Source organism: Suillus fuscotomentosus, assembly GCF_016647785.1.
Source record: "Suillus fuscotomentosus strain FC203 chromosome Unknown F5891scaffold_13, whole genome shotgun sequence".
NCBI lineage: Eukaryota > Fungi > Basidiomycota > Agaricomycetes > Boletales > Suillaceae > Suillus > Suillus fuscotomentosus.
The window spans coordinates 50,809-67,899 of record NW_024539525.1 but is presented as its reverse complement, the minus strand read 5'-3'; the positions used below and the strand labels follow the sequence as shown (position 1 = coordinate 67,899).

The following is a 17,091-nucleotide window of genomic DNA, read 5'->3' as shown; positions in this document are numbered from 1 at the left end:
CGCAAAGCAAAACGGCAGTGAGGTAGCGTCACTAACAGTTCAAGCTTCAACGTTCAACGTTGCAACTTTCAACATTGATGCTTTGAAGCCTGTGACATCATGCGCAAGTCCCTGTGCTATACGATGGTCCACTCCATCGATCAATCAGCTTCGCCCAAGGCTGAAGTTTGCGAACAAAACCATTACCAAGAAAACACAGCTCACTCATATTCCAACTTTGCACAGGACACGTCGCTCTCAACAAATATCTCCATCCGAGTCCATCGCCGCATCTCGAAAGAGCCGTCAGCCAGATGTCAAATGATAATGCAACGCGCACAGTGCACCATTTCCAATTAGTACTGTAATTGCCTCGCATTCACACGCCAACGAGACGAAACTTTTCGAGATCGGACCGCGCCATTGAATGCAATCATATCAAGTACCTGCTGAACCAAAGAATGAGAACAATGCTCAAGCTTTCAGTGTATTACCTGCACGAAAAGACTAAAACGAATATTTTAAGATGCGACACCCCAAAGGAGACTGAAGAGGATAGGATGCGTCGTTTGGTGCTAACTGCAAGCACCAATACCTTGTCCGAGGACCGACACCAGCTTTGCCGTTACTCTCCGCCGGACTTTTCCGCAGTTTCTTGTACAGATTTATATACTATAGATTATGTAAACAAATATGATACATACAAGTACGATACGGCATCATAGGGCTAGGCCCCAACAGACAGGGTTTTAGAAAAACCTTTCTCCGCTGGGGCCATGAGGGGCTTCTTCTTATTATCGGGTTCTTCACCGCCGCTTCTTATTCATCCTTCAGTACAAATTAAAGCTGCACGAGACAGCGCCGAAACTTTAACCAAACTGCCACTTCACCCACAAAGATCATTTCGATCTTAAGTGGCGCTATCAGCACTCACACGACTGTCTGTACCAATAATGCCGGCTCTTAAAACATGCGCTTGTGTCGAGTTTCGCAATACAGTCGGAACAGTGCGCAAAAATGATGAAGCAAGATTACTTGTGAAAGTCCCACATCATGAAACGGTTACCAGGTTGTTCTTGACGTGGAGTGTTGTTGTGCGAGGCTCGATATGGTCTTCCAAAATGCTGGCTTGCCTGAACTTTGCCTGAACTTCGAAGACAACGAGTGGATATCACAATCCATAGCGCGTTGGACTCTATACGCCTGAGCACAAGAGGATGGACAGGTACATGGCTATATGCTCAAGCTTAAAGCGCCTAAACTTGAGCTCCTCGGTGCGATCCTGAGTGCCTCTAGCTGCCCGAACGCCAGCAATGACTGCCGACTCGGACGTTGTTGGGCTGCCTGAAAAAATCTGTCGAGAAACTGATTTATCGCGTGTGGTCTGGAGCAATTCAGTATTTCTCGTATCTTTGAAAAAAAATAATTCATTAATTTGACAACGCCGTTATGGGAATTGTCAACACACCGATCTAATCGAGCTCCTCGAGACGAACGACAGAAACCAAAATTGACGTGTCATGTAAAATAAGGAGGGCAGGAATCTTCTGATTTGTGTTTCAAGTTAGCATTCGCGGTAGAGATGGTCGAGTTCCTTCGGGTGCCGTTCCTCGACTGTGTCGCTATGTATATTTCAGTCGTTTCAACAAGGGAGTCATCAGACTCGACAATGCACCGTGACATCATAACCCTGAAACTTGCATGGCTCCGGTGAAATCGCCGGTGCTCATCGCACTGCGACCTCAATTGCAGAAATGTTGCTTGCTCTATGCTCTATGACCGCTTCAATTCGATTGGACAGCTACATCCAAGTGAACACCCGCAGTAAGCCATAGTGCCTGCGATAGTCGATGAGACTTAGCCAGCATGCAAGATATATTGGAGTGCCTGTTTTAAATCCTTCTTCTTAGGCGACTTGGTGAACTAACAAACTCAGTAGGCTGCTGTTTCGGTCTTGAATAGAAATGAGTACTCTTTGGGAACATCCCCTGAGGCCACGGCTTCCTGCCAAGAAAGCGCTGTTATAGTAGATGACTGACTCGGAAAGAGGCGGTCCAAGATTAGTCGGTAGGGCATCGGAAGCCATCGACGCTGAACGCGGTCACCCATCGCCGCATCCTTCTTCTGCTGAGCTACAGAGAGACGATGCATGAGTCTGTAGAATGTCTGGAGATCCGAGGACACAAACCATGGCCCATAAGGTGGCTCGAGCGTCTTCGCAGCCATCCTCAAATTGAGTGCTGCAGCTGGATCAATCACGTCAGTATACGTCATCTCGAACAAACACGGACTAGTGCAGCAACAAACGTTCGACCTGACACCAGTTTGGATGACGATTTGAATTCATCACTAAATACGGTGAGGAGAAAAAAAAAACATCAAGGAATAATATCGGGGTAGCAGCAAATGACCTGATACGAGACAATATATGTATACCAGCGAGCATGAAACTAATGATGAGTAAGGACCGACTCGAAGGCGTACGTCGCAAGCGCCGCACGCAGGTGAGCATAGAGGATATAGCAAGATGACGAAAAAGATAGTCCACAGTTTCCATTATGCCCAAACCTGTAGTAATTCGTCAAATCCTTATCGCCCAGAAAAAATGATGAAACGTACCCTGAGAGTGCTATCCCAACTACCAGTGCAAAGAGCCATCCCATCCACACTTACACCCAAACAGCTGACTCTGTTTTCATGTCCAGTCAAAACACCCACACGCTCGCCTCGTAGAGTGTCCCACACATTGCATGTCCAATCGTCATAGCCACCGAAGAGAATGCGGCCAGAAATCGAGAATGCGACGGAAGTGATACCACAAAGAATGTTGTCGTGCGTAAAGCTGTTCAATTCACGATCCGCACGTATATCGAAAAGCCGGCATGAAGCATCGTCCGATCCTGTGGCAAATGCATCGCCATTTGGGAAGAATCTAAACAACAATGAGTGCCCTGCATTACTACATAGAAACCATCAACTTACTGGACAGCGTTGATATCTGACTCGTGACCTGTGAACGTCTGGGTTGCACGACCACTGCGGATGTCCCACAGTTTGGCGGTTGCATCACAAGCACCAGAGACGAAAACATTCTGATTCGGACCGAGCGACAAGCTACATGGTATGAGCAAGCGATAGAGTGATTGCGCAGTAAGAGCCATACCTCATGACATCCCCAGTGTGATCACTGAACTCAACCACTCTCACACCAGCTTCAATATCCCAAAGCATACAAGTCATATCACCGGAGCTAGTGACGATTTGCCTGTCGTTGATGAAACGACAGCAACTGAGATAACCAGAATGAGCGCTCAATTCGCGCCCACCTCTGACGCCATTGGCTTCTCTGCTGTTAAGGTTATAGATAGAACAGATATTATCAAGACCACCACATGCTACAAAGTTCCCTGATGGTGAATAAGCGCAGGTCATGACCCAACTTGAGCGAAGAGGGATGGCATGAACTTTGTTGGTCGTGTAGGCGTCCCATACAATAAGCTTTCCATCCTGTGATGCGGAGACGAGATGTCGACGATCAGCGGCCCAATGCATAGCATAGATTTTTGCGAGATGACCCTTAAGTGAACGCCGAGGTCGCATGACGATTCGAGGCAGAGTGTCAACCTCGGCAGCCATAGCCCGTACTGTAGAGCATGTCACCGACCGGTCCAAAAAGGATGAATTAGCAAGAACGACAAAATAACATACAGCTTGTGTCAGCTGAGGCCTCCCTGCTCGCCCGAATTTTCTCCTTCAAAACTTCCGCCTCACGACGTGCGGCAGCGATCCGCTCTTGTATGTCGCCTCCTGGTTGAGACATTGTATGTGGAGAGGAGGGGTGGGGTTTGGGTGAAAGGACAAAACCGTGGGAGGCAAAGTGTTCAAGTGATATGTAAGTTTGTCTCTATTTGCACAGATTCAGCTTCGCTTCAATGAAAAAAACTTATGTATGTGCTTCTGAACTGTGTTCTATTTGACATAAGAAGAGGATTCAATTTAACGTATGGTGCTGTGTGCATCTTCTGGAGCGCTATGTTGCATACGGAATAGTTTCGTGCAGAACTGTGCTACAGCTGAAACACGTTGAACCCGTGGGACTTGGTCTATGTTCGAACAGGGTAAATTGATTTAATGGTTCGTTTGATGGATGACATCCTTGCTTAGGACGGTCCAGCCAGTACTGTATGACTCTCGGACTCTCACAGGACATGGTTCTCACAAAATCATTATCGAGTTTGCACACGCTCCCAGAGGAGATATTGTGTTACTTGTTCTCCTTCCTTCGCGCCCCATCGATCTTGAGCTGTACATCAGTATGTCTTATCGATTCACATCAAAGATAGATTCACTGATCGTACTTGATATCACAGACGTGTCGCTACCTTCGCAAAGTCCTTGATGACTCCTCTGCACTGCAGTATGCGATTGAACTCGAAGCACAAAAGATGGTGGAGGTTGTTGCGCCAGACGCAATGACATCCCCCGCCGAACGCTTGGAGATACTAAGAAACCAAATGTGCTCCTGGCGAGCATTTAAACCTACCATCGTAGATCAATTTCTACAGCCAGGTGGCGAGGTATCCATGTCGTTCGGACATCTATCTACCTGGGATGATTATCCCCAGATCGCGCAAATTCGTGCGCTGGATTCAGGCTCTTCAGAGTCCCAGTCATATAGGCGTTGGAATGCAGCCAGTTACCCAATGCCAAAAGATACTTCTTTCCGAGTCCACAACGTCTGCATGGATCCGTCACAAGATTTGTTTGCGTTTGTGATCCTGGAGCCGAACCACATGGCAGAAATTTCTTGCCGGATTTACTTGGAGACCCTTAGCACAAGCGAGCCGCATCCTTTGGCAGCCAGTGAGATCCTGACCTCCTTCAAGCCACATATCTCAGCAAACTGCCACATCGACGAGACAAATATAAAGCTCAAAATCTGGGGAGATCGTATTGTGCTCTTCAACTTCTGCGATGAATATTCTCACTGTCCTGCGAGAATCCAGATCTGGAACTGGCAAGAGAAACAGGACTTCAAGGTACGATCAGTACGCGTTTATTTGAGCGATTGCACTTACCATCTGATTATAGTGTATCTATCGGGAACCGGAACCATATGACAAGATGGATGACTGCTGTATCGTGAACCGAGATCACTTGATCGTATCATCTAGAATGAGCGGCCGCCTACCATGCAGACTGAGCATCTTCTCATTTTCTGACCTTGGGAAACCCCCAGTCCGCATAGCAGAGTGTGTCCTACCCTTTCAACCAGAAGCAACATTTCTACGGCATTCTTCATTTGTAACTGTCAGCCCGGACATCCGTCGTTCTATGGCTTCTCAGGACATACGCTTCTATCCGGACGCTGAAAATCAGCTCATCGCTCTCAATGTTGACGGTCCACCCAGCCTTGTCTTTATCATCGATACAGATCAACTCCTCACGGCTTGCCAAAGCGGCATACATACTGAGGGTCAGAGCCGCGTTTTGCCCTGGAAGGAATGGGGTCCAACTTGTTCGCGATGCATTGTAGACCCCGTGCCTAACAACCTTTTCGTCCTGCGATTAGACGTCGCCGGTGGTAGAGCAGTCCACGCCACCCCAAATGATGACGACTGCACATCTTATAGCCTGCGCACGTACGACTTCAACAAGTATCGTATTTCGCGTGCCGCAGCTTCTAAAGACTTTCGTGGCAGCATTATTACAGAACCATCGACAGTCAAACACCGACAACTCGATGAAGACATTATAACAAGCCTTCCTTACATGGTGGTTGTGGCCGAGGATAGCATCGAGACGGCCACGAACATGATAGATGTCACTTTCGATGACGAAAACATTTTGATCATCAAGGTTTGTAGATCTTATCTGTTCGAGTGTGCGAGGCTGAGATACCACACAGAGCTCCGAGGGGGATGAAAACGAATTTGTGATCGACGTTGCCAAGCCCTCCTCTATGGCTGCATGAGGAAAATAGGATGTACATGGAATTGTAGGATTTATGTCGTTAAAAAGATTGCGACCTGCGTCGAACTGATATTGGATGTCATGTTATTGAGATTGGTTTACTCCTGTACATCCAGCATATTCTGCACAATAAATTCTGAGTTGTTCAGAGTCCCATAGAGTTGTGACCAGTGGCCTTAAACAACAATGGTGGTGGGTACCGGTAATTGTCTGTGCTACATCCCACAGCAAGTCTCACGCAAGACAAGGGCGGTGAGATCCCACGCGGGTGCGGCTATATATATGTTTGGAACCGGGTGCAAGCAACTGGTATTTAGTACTCATTTCAGCTCACTCTTCCACAAGCAACATGCCTCCAGCTCCCTCAACTGCCGTGCGTCGCAACCCTCTGATATCAAGCATATAATTGTATTGATAGCATTACAGATGACTGTAAAGCGCATCCATAGGGAAGTCGCAGATGCCAAGAAGGAGGACCTAGGCTCTATCACCCTCGCACCCTCCACCGACAACCTCTTTCGCTGGACAGGTACCATACCTGGACCCCAAGGGAGTCCGTATGAAGGCGGCGTATTCAACATTAATATTCAGCTGGCGAACGACTATCCGTGAGCACCCTCCATACCCAAACCCGCGTGTTCAAGCTTCACGAATCATTTGTGATAGTTTCTCAGCGCCAAAGGTCACCTTTGTAACCCGGATATATCACATGAACATATCGGACAAGGGCAACATATGCATTGATATTCTCAAACAGAACTGGTCACCTGCGTTGTCGCTCTTCAAGGTCATGCTCTCACTCTCATCCCTCCTTACCGACCCAAATCCGCGTAAGTACTATTTTGAATCTCGATCCTTTCATTGTACCTTCTGTACTTGTCTTGGACTCACATACTTCACCCTGTATGTCTATCTCGGCTGACTGATGTTCTTTGTTCTTAGAAGATCCTCTCGGTAAGCTCCCTCATCCAAGACTCATGTCCTATTTTTCTGAACCATGATCGGTTTGTGTGCACACAGTTCCCTCGATCGCAACCGAATATCTCCGGAATCGCGTGCAGCACGACCGCACAGCCCGGAGGTGGACAGAGCTGTATGCCCGATCACCTGCATCTGTGCTTGCACCGTCACCCATTGCATCCTCATCTACGTCCTCTACCCGTGTCCCTACGCCCACATCTACATCTACATCCACGCCCACGATCTCAACTTCTACAACTCAGGCTTCTGGATCGCGTAAGGGAAAATCCCGTACCTCAACCAATCAACCTGCGCATGGCTCTGGCTCGTCGAATGTTCTCGCCGAGACGATTGACATCTCTGACTCCGATGACGAGTTATCGCAATCACCGCCCACACGCAAACGTCCACGCGGCACTCCCAATGAGGTGGACATCGATCTTGTGGAAGCAGAGCAACGTGCAGCCAGACGCCGGCGCACAGGCGGCGGTGGCAGTCGGGTTCCGAGTGTTTCTAGAGGCTCTAGAGGAAGTGGGAGTATTGTGGGAGCTGGTGAAGTCATTGTCATTGATGATTAGTCCAATAAGAGGGCTTATCATAAAATTGGAAAACTGCCTCGCAAATATCAACTATCAAACACTTCGGACGTTTACTACCATGAATTACAATAAGAGGTGTCTGTAAGTAAGGTTGTGTACAATTCCCACAACAAAGATTCAGGCTCGGTGGAGTAGTAGGCACCAGGGCATTGCAATGTTGACGGTGACGATTTCAAGTTAGTGTTACAATTGGCAAGGGAGGCCGTTGTCACAGGAAAACCCGCCAGGGTGGAAGTTTGTGTTGTGATTGTGGACGCGTGGAGGAGGGTCCAGTGTTACATGAGGCGAAGCGGAAGGAAATAATGATAATATTGAGGATAGGAGCCTGGCACGGTGGAGCTACAGCTCACCAGGTTCAAGACTCGGAATCAACTCAGCTGTACTTCAAGTTTGGATACCTTTTCTTGTTGGCACACCATAGACTCGTCAGTGACTTGCGCTGCAGAACTTGAACTGCAACGTCGACGTCAACGGCTTTTTTGGCACATTCGTATTCGTCCCTGTTGTGGACGGCACCTTAAAGGCCTACCGTGACGATGAGCAAGGGTCATTTGAATGGCGTATGATCTCGTACTTCAATAGTGGTACGTGCAAATGTAGATGTTTCACCCTGTAATGTTAACAGCAATAGCAACAGGGGAGCCAACGTATCTCGAATAACCGGTACCTAACCTCATCCGCACGACCAATTCCCTCGCGACGCCCCACATCCTCCTTTTGCAGCACCGCCAGCTTCATTTCCCCACCACATCCTTCATTTCTCGAAGAGCCACATCCCCCGTCTGGAAATGCATCATCCACAGTTTCCCACAAGCCTTCGTGTCTCCCCGACGAACGCATTGCGATAATCAACCAAAACACCCCTCCCTTCTTTAACTGCTTTCTTCACGCAATTTTTGATCCACTTGGCATGCTCAGGGTGATACACCACGTCTGCACCAAGGATAACAGTCGTAGGGTTCGAGTAGAGGTGGTTTGGACCAGTCCAGTGACTCGATTTGAACGGAGACATTATTGGTCTTCACATTCCTGCAGTAAGTTATCGAGGACCGCAGAGTGATAGTCTGTTGCCTATGATTGTGGCATCGACTCCCATGCGATCGAGAAGTCGTGCGGTAGTGATGCTGAGAAGTCCCGTGCCTGCACCTAGTTCGAGAACGCGCAAGGGAGTAACCCCATGTGGGATGCTCATATACTGAGCAGGATTCGTACAGATGCGTTCAGCGAAAATGATGGCGCTTGCCCAACTTTGCAGACCAACGGAAGTATGATCCGTGGCTGTGAGTGGAGCATCATTCAGCTCGATCATGATGGGCTCGTCCTCCAGCACCAAAGGAAACATAAATTGTCGCTGTGAGAGCATCTTCTTGCTGCTCATCATCACTGGAAAAACGGGCAAGAAGCTTGCTTGCTTCCTCTATAACGACTAGACGTATGTGGTCTTCTTCTGGAGCGATATCGAGTACGTGCGTCCATATATCGGATCGCTTTATGAGGCCTGTAAGCCATTTGATAGAAAAATTTCGTTCAAGCTCGTTGGAACGCAGGACATCAGGGTCCAAGTCTTCAGCATCGCTTTCCAAATCTCCTTCCAGTTCTGCCTCGTCGTCTTCAGAGGCATAACCGGAATCCGGAACGCCATCGCTATGATTCAAGCGTCCCGTCCGCTTTGGGTGAGGTACGTGTACCGTATCAGATATGTCCTGCTTCAGTGCAGGTAAAGCATTTATTGACAGCGTCCTCTTCGGAGGAAGTGCTGTGGCGAAGTAGAGATCCTTCAAGTCTTGCAGGGCATCTTGTATAGAAGCGGTGGTGTGGGTGGAAAGTATAGAGAGTGGTGGAAGAAAGGAAGTTGGAGCGCTGAAGTAGGTCATGATTTGTTCGTCTGGATAGGATATATGTATGGTATACGTTGGATAGATGTCGATTATAACGAAATCGCCCGATTAACGAAACCTTGATAGACAGTCTAGTAGGGGTATTGGTGCACCGAGTCTATGTGCACAATGAGATCTATATCCGAGTCGCCCTAGTATGATCCCAGAGAAGATGGCGTAACACTTCTATGTGTCTATGTTAGCTGAAGAAAAAAAGGGTGTTAGTCTCTAGAAACAGCGCAGACTCTTTATAAGCTAGAGCCTGCGCTGCTATTGAACAAGGAGCATTGGGAACAGCATGGTGAGAAACGTCAAGTAGGAAGAAAGAGAGCAACTTCCAAACAACTTTCACGTTGTTTGGGCAAGTTTTAATGATCACGGGAGATAAGATAAGATCTTACTAAGATAACAATTGGGTCGAGTCGTCGACCTTACAACAAGCTTCCACATATATATTCAGTTCAAATGGATGTTCAATCCAGGGAACTCACAGTGACTTACAAAATTGTCCCACCGCCATCTGCGGTAGCTCCTCCTTCCCTCTCGCAGGAGACAACTCATAGGTTCCCTATCACCGTGACATCTCTGCCTGACCTGGAGTCTCAGGAGGACACTGAATCGGAGCTGAAGAAATATTATACATCTCTGCGAGCGTCGATTGCAGAAGCTCGCACAAAACTCGGAGGAGAGTTGACTGCTTGGAGGGATGCGGTAGGAAATGCAGAACTTGGAAAAGAAAAGTCTGTAAAAACTGAAGTCGACGATGAAGGAGAGGAAGAGGAGAACACAGAGGAATGACATTAGACAGGGATCGTACATGTGATCCTCCGTGAGCGAAGGTATATTCGATTCTCGTCTGCCGCGATTTATCTTCCCAAATGCTTACTCAAACTAATTCCAGTCCTGAACATAGCGTACGGTTGCAGTACAGCGCGCTTCTTAGACGAGTTTTGAACATCATCGTCACAGAATCAATCACGCCTTCCCCTTCCGCCTCAATAATTCCTCTTCCTCGGTTCTGCATCTACCTCGGCTCCTTTGGAGGGCTCATTCCCATGAGAAGTGGCTGGTCCAAGAGGACTGATGTTAGGATCTGCGAGGAGGAATATTGATCCTTCGCTACGCGAGTGCTTGATGGCAGCAGCGAGTCTATTGCCTATGCTCCGTTCGTCTCTGTTTATCAGTTGTAAATTTCGGAGCAGTGCCTGAAGACTAGTGACCAGGGTCATACTTGAAATCGATATCCTGGTGTGCGCGTTCTCGTCCCTCATCATACTTCTTTGTCGGGTTTCTTGTCTGATTGTTTCGATGTTCTGCTGAACCACGTCAAACGGAGAAGGGAGGGTTCAGACAGACGCCATCATGACATCAAGGACTTTTTAAAACGTTTAGCTGGCCAGTCGACGAGTCCCGTCTGCAGACAAATAATATCGATCAAGATCGAAAAGTCATGCTCGCACTCGCCAGTGAGGTCTGGCGCCGGTCTGGTTGTGCGAGGAAATTGCTGGAATACCACAAGTGACTTGAGTGTGTCGTTGGAGTGTTCAACCAACTATTGATGGAAAATTGTCTTGATCGTACTCGAAAGTCTGGCAAAGTAATCCACCGATGGCATCTTAGATTACACGAAAATCAGTGAGCACAGCAGTTCCGCGGCCATCAATGTTATTATCCAGTTAGATACATACACTGCTAACAGACGGTATTATGAAGAGATGTTTGTATGAACCACCGGCCTGCTTTCAACTCCTAGAGAAAGCGGGAGAAAAAAGCAAAAGCACTAAGATGTGCAAGCGTTCGTGTCCGCCCTGCTTTGGCGCAGACCAGCGTGATCGATAAACCTGGTCTGCAATTTGACTTGAGTGCGTTTGAAGAAAAGACGACAAAATTTTACAACTTGATCTCAAGCAACACGCATCACGTGACGTTTAATCGTCCAACAAGAAGTTGAATCAATTTTGAACTGATGGGTCTCACAGACTCACACTGAGTACTGAGTGATACGGCAAGCGGAGGCCCCCAGCTTCATGCTCGGGGGTCTATATCGCGCAATCTGCACGTAAGGACTTTGATACTTTGCTTCCTGTGCCGAAGGCAGAACGGGTGTGTGCTAGTTTATCTAAACGTGCATCTCAATGTGTTCAACCGAAATCACAATAGCCGTAAAGTTCCGTAGACGTAGAGTTGACTCAGCGCCCGATCCCATGAGCTGATATCGGCAGCATATACAGTACACGCTTCGCAATACAAGTGATTGCGTCACTTCAACCTCTGATTCCTCCACTCAAGGAAGCGGCAGGCATGTTGCATGCCACTAGGAGATTCGCTCTCCTGTTCCGTCATCCTAGCTCTTTGTAGGGGGAGTGCAAATGACGCGACGAACGCTGCAGCGACATCCCCCTCATCCCAGAACACGCGGAGATACTGCCAAAGCGTTTCATGCTCCGGAAATGCACGTACAAGCGTGAGAGCATGTCCGAACACGAGATGTAGCCTGTCTGGCAGGAGTGGGCTTTCCGCGTCTTCAGTGAGACGCGCGAGTGTTTTAAGGTGATGAACAGCACTGTAGTCGGATATGTGAGACTCAATCCACTGCATGACGTTGCTGATCTCTTTCTGAAAGATTTCAGTGGAACGTCTGAGGCAGTAGAATGTACCCCGGGTACGAGGGCAGATAGAATGCATATAGTGCGATGGGTCCAGCCAAAATAGTTGCGGGGATAGAGCTCGCAAGCTCTACTGACAAGATGAATTTCCGCAGAAAGGTCATTCGGGGGAAGGTAGAAATTTGGTGAATCAGGAATCATGTCAGTAATCAACCCTTGAGGAAAGCTTGGGACTGGGTATAGGCGTCTGAGGAGCCATTGCCTGTGATACCACAGCTCGCCCTGTTTGCAACAGTGCCTACTCGAAAGTAGGGCGGCTGTGAATTTGAGTTCCTCCCCCATATCGATGAGGTTCCGCACAATAAGTTGCTTTCTAGCATTAAGCGCAGTTTGGTGAGCCGGATTCATCAAAATGAGGACAGCAGAAGAATCGATTAAGTCTTGAATCGCCGGAGACATGGTGTGGTTGGATGGATCCTCGAGTGTATGGAATCCGGAGGCCTTACGGGCAGCAGAGAAGACAGGCACGGTGAAGAGGTATGACCGATGAAGTTCTTTCTCAGGTACACCGAGATTATTCTCCGTGAATAGAAAAGGAGAACGAGATCGTTCTTCAACGTCTGGAATCCAGATGGAGGCATCACCAGGGAGGACTTCGATAGTCGCGCTATCATTGCAGGGTACGACGGAGCACATGAGCTGTAACGTTGACAAGGCAATTATAACATAGCTCACGGAGGTTTGCGTAACAAGGAAGTACTAAGTGACCTGAAGCAAGTCGAGACTGATGCATCTGTCATTGTTTGATCAATGATTTAGGCGTGGACGAAGGTAACGTTGTAAAACACACTATAAACACGCCATATGTGCTTGGGTAAGCTGCAGGACCCTACTTCTACTACTTAGTAGACCAGACTCGCCATAGACTCTCCTTGCAATATTGCGCAATCTGCACGTCGGGGACTCAGAGACTAACAACACTTATATTCCACTGCTTGTCACATGTCAGATTTTGATCGTGACCTCAGGTTTCACCGCCTGGCAGGCTGCAGCTTCTTCGTGTGTTGCGATCGCGGTCATCTATACAACAGATCACTACAGACATTTGCGAGCTTGGCCTACGATACAGCCACTATCCAAGTCCATCAAGATGCCAAGGTCACTGGCAAAACGTATCAAGAAATATTACTTTGGCCTGCATCCTCGTTGTTATCCATCCGAACATACAACTTACCAAGGTCTTCTACAGTCCTGAGATCGTTTGTGTGTTCAATCGTATCTCAAATTGTTTGTCAAAAGTCTGATTTTTGCAACCGCGCATGTCGAACAATATACGCCCTTCTAGATGATTTGCATGACCTGGATGCGTCAATCAACATACACCTCGTTCTCACACCCTTCGACCGTCAATTGAATACTTGGCGAAATGCTGCACGTCTCTTTACTCGTACCGAATTCGTCATGATGCTTGACGTGGACTTTGAGCGACATATTCCAGGAAGTTACTGAATGTATCGTTTTTAGACATTGCTTTCGCTGGTCAAGGCGAAGAAGATCAATATGTTTCCCCGCATTTGGGTTCCTGGTCATAACGGGACCGATAATCCGCGAATCCCTTCCGCCACCCCTGGTGAAGTTTACAAGGTCACGCAGTACCACCCCGCATACGAAGCTTACGTGCTGCTCTGGCAAGTTTCATGCTGGTGTTTGCATACCTTCGATCTATGTGTCTGATGTTGCTTCGACAGATGACGGAGAGTGGATTTTAGTAGGAATGTCAGTAACGGGCGGTCTTCTGCTTGTACCAAACGAGGTTGAATTGTGACTGACAGAAATGACGTTAAAAGTGATAGTCTGATGTGCCTGTGACGATTTTGCCCAAATTTGTTTACCTTCAAGCTTTTAATCATGCGAGTGGAATATGAGCGACCTCGTGGTATGTCCATCGGTTATTTTAGTCTCATGTCCTCAGCACGTGTTGCATTAACGAAAGATAACAGCTTCCTGGGTCTTGTCCTCCGCCACGAGGCTTGCGATAAGTAGCATAACCTGAAATGCTCCCCCGCGTGCTATTGTGTGGTTGGTGTCTAGTTTTATCAGATGGTCATTCGGACTCTGACTCATGTGTTTCAGGTGAGATTGAGTGTGTCCAGGATGAGTTGAAGGAGATGTTTCATGGGATCGCCGAAGTCATAGTGAGTTAACTTCCCCTTCAATGCACCTCTAGCTTTATGCGTCATCATCCCCTCTCCTCTTTAGCATCTGGTTTCAGAATCTCGTTCTCATTTCCTCTCCTCATTCGGGCCCGGTGGGCCATATGAAGGGACTGTCGCTTTGTACAGGCTCAACGAGTCTTCTGAAGTTATAGGGAAATTTGACGCGCCATTAATCCACGCTCTAGCCGATACGAGCATGGTCCGCTGGATCGCTCAGAGCAGTAGTGGTTACGATGAGATCGACGTGCAAGCCTGCAAAGAACGAGGTGATGTTCACTTTCGATTAGAACTAACTGTTACTAACGTGTGTTTGCCCAGGAATAATGGTGTCGAATACTCCAGGAGCAAATGAGGATGCCACTGCCACTGCCACTTTATACCTTATGCTATCGTGCCTACGACATTTCTCGATGGCCGAACACTCCCTTCGCTCTGGTACATGGAGGACACTCTGTAATCCAGCGCAAACTCATGACGTTACTGGACGCACGCTTGGCATCTTTGGCTTAGGTCGCATTGGTCTGAGATTCGCTCACCTTGCGCACGCCTTTCCGATGCGCATCGTGTACTTCTCACGAAGGAAGGCAGAATCCGTACCAGACTGGTGCGAATATGTCTCGAGCGTGGAGGAGCTCTGCAAGAAAGCTGATGTACTGAGTCTACATGTCCCTCTCAACCAATCCACAGCTGGTATGATCGGAGAGAAGGAGATTAAGACCCTGCGACGGGGAAGTGTGCTTCTCAATACGTCACGAGGACGAATAGTGGACCAAGAGGCGATGATACGAGCACTAGAGGACGGTCATGTAACACTTCCTCTATCTTCTTGTCGTCTTTGCTCACGACTTTCAGCTTTCATCAGTCGGCTTGGATGTATACCCTGATGAACCGCACGTAGATCCGCGCTTATTGACCTTCCCACGATGTGCGCTTCTGCCGCATGTTGGGGGAGACTCAGCAGAGTCAGACAGGACAAGAGAACTGCAAGCATTGGGAAATTTGAGAGCTTTTGTACTGGGTGGCGTTGGGGAAGATGTTATCCCTGAGCTGAAGACGGAGATCGGCAACTCGACTACCTAGGTTGGAGTCCGTGACAAGGCATAACATAGAAGTAACAGCTACCTTCGTATATATAATAGAGGAAAAGATTGATCACTGCAAGCCACACCATTCAATGAGCATTATTTAGATAAACTGGTGACCAGCCCGTCTATCAGTCTGATCAACAAGAATTTGCGAGTGGGACTTTCATTGAATCGTCCCGGGTGGCATTGAATATTGAAATTGAAATATTGAAGTTTGTGAGCAACCGTGAGAAAACGAACACTTCGAAGTTCCCGCGCACCGAGCAATGTACGATCAGCGCCACAGTGCATGTACTATATATAGCTTTAGGTTGAATATGAATATATGAATATTGATAGCCCTACTATGACGATCATACTAGTAGAGCCGTCCTGCAGCGTACCACGTATTCTCTTACACTCAACACGCTGCATTGGTTACACCGTTACAGTAATCCAGAGCAAGCAGCCGCCTATCTGAAGCTCTTTCTTTGTCCTGATGATCCCTTGTCCTCAGATATTCGTCTTCCCACTGATTCCTGGCAGGTTCTCGTGGTATCTCGCCTGGCAAAGTTCAAACTAATTTCTCCCAAATCAATTGGCAGCACGGCAGCATTTTGCTAACAGCTTGAACGCTTGCGACATATGTCGTGTCTGGTAGCAAAGCGTCATAACAGGTACGTTCTCGCTTGATCATTGCTTTTTAGCACCAATCTTTGAGACTCAAGTAACCAAATGCCAGCTCAGTAGTTAGATTTGGGAAAATTCTAAGGAGACTTTACAATGAGTAAGCATTAAATACTGAGTGGAGTGCCCGTGATAATTTCAACGGAAAACATAAAACTTACAAGACGGTCATGCCAGCCGTCACATCTAGGTGGCAGCAACGTCGAGCTCCTTCCTCTTTGCAGCGACGGCGACATCACCGTCGTCGCCCACCCCCCTCTATGCAGCGACGGCGTAATCACCGTCGTCCCCCTCCCCCCTCTTGGCGTATTCTGACTCGGGCTCGCGCTTCCCGGTTCCGCTGCCTCCGTAGCTACTATATCCCACGAGGTTGGTCTCAAGCTCCTCGCGTTTCCCGGTTCCGCTGCCTCCGTAGCTACTATATCCCACGAGGTTGGTCTCAAGCTCCTCGCGTTTCCCGGTTCCGCTGCCTCCGTAGCTACTATACCCCACGAGGTTGGTCTCAAGCTCCTCGCGTTTCCCGGTTCCGCTGCCTCCGTAGTTACTATACCCCACGAGATTGGTCTCAAGCTCCTCGCGCTTCCCGGTTCCGCTGCCTCCGCTGCCTTCGTAGCCAATATATCCCACGAGGTTGGTCTCAAGCTCCTCACGCTTCCCGGTTCCGCTGCCTCCGTAGTTACTATACCCCACGAGGTTGGTCTCAAGCTCCTCGCGCTTCTCGATTCCGCTGCCTCCGCTGCCTTCGTAGCCAATATATCCCACGAGGTTGGTCTCAAGCTCCTCACGCTTCCCGGTTCCGCTGCCTCCGTAGTTACTATATCCCACGAGGTTGGTCTCAAGCTCCTCGTGCTTCTTTGCTGTGAAAGGGTTAATCTATAAACGAGTAGATGGCAGATGAGTGTGTCCCACCTTCAGGACCGCTACCTGGAACGTCTCCGGTGTAGTCAACATGTTGAACGAGATTGGTCGCGGAGGGCTCTCGCTTGGCTGAGTGATACATTGTGGCATCTGAGTGGATATGATAATCCTGATGATCATGAATACTCACAATAAAGTCTCGCTGGTGTGGGTGACGCCACAGCAAGGATGGCGAGAGGTATAAGCGCAATAAAGAGTGAAGAGAGTTGCAT

General features: G+C 48.3%; 10 protein-coding genes across 10 annotated transcripts; 5 read left to right on the top strand and 5 right to left on the bottom strand.

The window, feature by feature from the left end:
* Positions 1 to 2,303: 2,303 nt before the first annotated feature.
* F5891DRAFT_1018179 (WD40-repeat-containing domain protein) lies at positions 2,304 to 3,829 on the bottom strand. The gene is made up of 5 exons (XM_041361028.1): positions 3,688 to 3,829; positions 3,143 to 3,623; positions 2,962 to 3,093; positions 2,599 to 2,911; positions 2,304 to 2,547 (listed from the first exon to the last, which is right to left on the bottom strand). Exons 1-5 carry the CDS (start codon positions 3,797 to 3,799, stop codon positions 2,536 to 2,538), a joined length of 1,050 nt encoding a protein of 349 aa, XP_041228825.1. The 5' UTR covers positions 3,800 to 3,829; the 3' UTR covers positions 2,304 to 2,535.
* A 276-nt stretch (positions 3,830 to 4,105) lies between these two features.
* Positions 4,106 to 6,108, top strand: F5891DRAFT_1018177 (uncharacterized protein). Its single transcript, XM_041361027.1, has 4 exons — positions 4,106 to 4,292; positions 4,350 to 5,018; positions 5,071 to 5,838; positions 5,888 to 6,108. Exons 1-4 carry the CDS (start codon positions 4,164 to 4,166, stop codon positions 5,951 to 5,953), a joined length of 1,632 nt encoding a protein of 543 aa, XP_041228824.1. The 5' UTR covers positions 4,106 to 4,163; the 3' UTR covers positions 5,954 to 6,108.
* Positions 6,109 to 6,179: 71 nt separating this feature from the next.
* F5891DRAFT_93119 (ubiquitin-conjugating enzyme/RWD-like protein) lies at positions 6,180 to 7,774 on the top strand. The gene is made up of 5 exons (XM_041373960.1): positions 6,180 to 6,325; positions 6,379 to 6,560; positions 6,619 to 6,782; positions 6,895 to 6,906; positions 6,973 to 7,774. The coding sequence occupies exons 1-5, from the start codon at positions 6,302 to 6,304 to the stop codon at positions 7,488 to 7,490; spliced, it is 900 nt and encodes a 299-aa protein (XP_041228823.1). The 5' UTR covers positions 6,180 to 6,301; the 3' UTR covers positions 7,491 to 7,774.
* Positions 7,775 to 8,071: 297 nt separating this feature from the next.
* On the bottom strand, positions 8,072 to 9,758 carry F5891DRAFT_1018170 (uncharacterized protein). Its single transcript, XM_041361026.1, is given in 5 exon segments — positions 8,072 to 8,374; positions 8,461 to 8,530; positions 8,562 to 8,582; positions 8,602 to 8,832; positions 8,852 to 9,758. The coding sequence occupies 5 exon segments, from the start codon at positions 9,383 to 9,385 to the stop codon at positions 8,130 to 8,132; spliced, it is 1,101 nt and encodes a 366-aa protein (XP_041228822.1). The 5' UTR covers positions 9,386 to 9,758; the 3' UTR covers positions 8,072 to 8,129.
* A 95-nt stretch (positions 9,759 to 9,853) lies between these two features.
* F5891DRAFT_1185391 (uncharacterized protein) lies at positions 9,854 to 10,186 on the top strand (the record flags this gene model as incomplete). The annotated part of the gene is made up of 1 exon (XM_041366555.1): positions 9,854 to 10,186. The coding sequence occupies one exon, from the start codon at positions 9,854 to 9,856 to the stop codon at positions 10,184 to 10,186; it is 333 nt and encodes a 110-aa protein (XP_041228821.1).
* Positions 10,187 to 10,404: 218 nt separating this feature from the next.
* F5891DRAFT_919607 (uncharacterized protein) lies at positions 10,405 to 10,666 on the bottom strand (the record flags this gene model as incomplete). Its single annotated transcript, XM_041373760.1, has 2 exons — positions 10,405 to 10,561; positions 10,620 to 10,666. Coding segments are annotated over 2 exons (204 nt in total), but the record flags the coding sequence as incomplete, so codon positions are not given.
* A 981-nt stretch (positions 10,667 to 11,647) lies between these two features.
* Positions 11,648 to 12,690, bottom strand: F5891DRAFT_1185390 (uncharacterized protein; the record flags this gene model as incomplete). The annotated part of the gene is made up of 2 exons (XM_041366554.1): positions 11,648 to 12,004; positions 12,046 to 12,690. The coding sequence occupies 2 exons, from the start codon at positions 12,688 to 12,690 to the stop codon at positions 11,648 to 11,650; spliced, it is 1,002 nt and encodes a 333-aa protein (XP_041228819.1).
* Positions 12,691 to 13,317: 627 nt separating this feature from the next.
* Positions 13,318 to 13,476, top strand: F5891DRAFT_935993 (uncharacterized protein; the record flags this gene model as incomplete). Its single annotated transcript, XM_041374050.1, has 1 exon — positions 13,318 to 13,476. A coding segment is annotated over one exon (159 nt), but the record flags the coding sequence as incomplete, so codon positions are not given.
* Positions 13,477 to 13,991: 515 nt separating this feature from the next.
* On the top strand, positions 13,992 to 15,438 carry F5891DRAFT_93045 (D-isomer specific 2-hydroxyacid dehydrogenase). The gene is made up of 5 exons (XM_041373943.1): positions 13,992 to 14,073; positions 14,128 to 14,189; positions 14,254 to 14,476; positions 14,529 to 15,016; positions 15,063 to 15,438. Exons 1-5 carry the CDS (start codon positions 14,049 to 14,051, stop codon positions 15,288 to 15,290), a joined length of 1,026 nt encoding a protein of 341 aa, XP_041228817.1. The 5' UTR covers positions 13,992 to 14,048; the 3' UTR covers positions 15,291 to 15,438.
* A 781-nt stretch (positions 15,439 to 16,219) lies between these two features.
* Positions 16,220 to 17,091, bottom strand: F5891DRAFT_1185388 (uncharacterized protein; the record flags this gene model as incomplete). The annotated part of the gene is made up of 3 exons (XM_041366553.1): positions 16,220 to 16,818; positions 16,871 to 16,948; positions 17,010 to 17,091. 3 exons carry the CDS (start codon positions 17,089 to 17,091, stop codon positions 16,220 to 16,222), a joined length of 759 nt encoding a protein of 252 aa, XP_041228816.1.

Excerpts from the sequence above, each read along its gene's own strand:
- F5891DRAFT_1018179 (XM_041361028.1), bottom strand. The coding sequence starts at position 3,799 with ATGTCTCAACCAGGAGGCGACATACAAGAGCGGATCGCTGCCGCACGT. Across the intron at positions 3,094-3,142 it reads CACACTGGGGATGTCATGAG|CTTGTCGCTCGGTCCGAATC; the intron begins GTATGGCTCTTA and ends CATACCATGTAG. Across the intron at positions 2,912-2,961 it reads TCAGATATCAACGCTGTCCA|ATTCTTCCCAAATGGCGATG; the intron begins GTAAGTTGATGG and ends ATTGTTGTTTAG.
- F5891DRAFT_93119 (XM_041373960.1), top strand. The coding sequence starts at position 6,302 with ATGCCTCCAGCTCCCTCAACTGCC. Across the intron at positions 6,326-6,378 it reads CTCCAGCTCCCTCAACTGCC|ATGACTGTAAAGCGCATCCA; the intron begins GTGCGTCGCAAC and ends ATAGCATTACAG. Across the intron at positions 6,561-6,618 it reads CAGCTGGCGAACGACTATCC|TTTCTCAGCGCCAAAGGTCA; the intron begins GTGAGCACCCTC and ends CATTTGTGATAG.
- F5891DRAFT_93045 (XM_041373943.1), top strand. The coding sequence starts at position 14,049 with ATGCTCCCCCGCGTGCTATTGTGTG. Across the intron at positions 14,074-14,127 it reads CCCCCGCGTGCTATTGTGTG|GTGAGATTGAGTGTGTCCAG; the intron begins GTTGGTGTCTAG and ends CATGTGTTTCAG. Across the intron at positions 15,017-15,062 it reads GAGCACTAGAGGACGGTCAT|CTTTCATCAGTCGGCTTGGA; the intron begins GTAACACTTCCT and ends CACGACTTTCAG.
- F5891DRAFT_1018177 (XM_041361027.1), top strand. The coding sequence starts at position 4,164 with ATGACTCTCGGACTCTCACAGGACATGGTTCTCACAAAATCATTATCG. Across the intron at positions 4,293-4,349 it reads CGATCTTGAGCTGTACATCA|ACGTGTCGCTACCTTCGCAA; the intron begins GTATGTCTTATC and ends TTGATATCACAG. Across the intron at positions 5,019-5,070 it reads AAGAGAAACAGGACTTCAAG|TGTATCTATCGGGAACCGGA; the intron begins GTACGATCAGTA and ends ATCTGATTATAG.
- F5891DRAFT_1018170 (XM_041361026.1), bottom strand. The coding sequence starts at position 9,385 with ATGACCTACTTCAGCGCTCCAACTTCCTTTCTTCCACCACTCTCTATA. Across the intron at positions 8,531-8,561 it reads CAACAGACTATCACTCTGCG|ACCAATAATGTCTCCGTTCA; the intron begins GTCCTCGATAAC and ends AGGAATGTGAAG. Across the intron at positions 8,375-8,460 it reads TCTACTCGAACCCTACGACT|GGGTGTTTTGGTTGATTATC; the intron begins GTTATCCTTGGT and ends TAAAGAAGGGAG.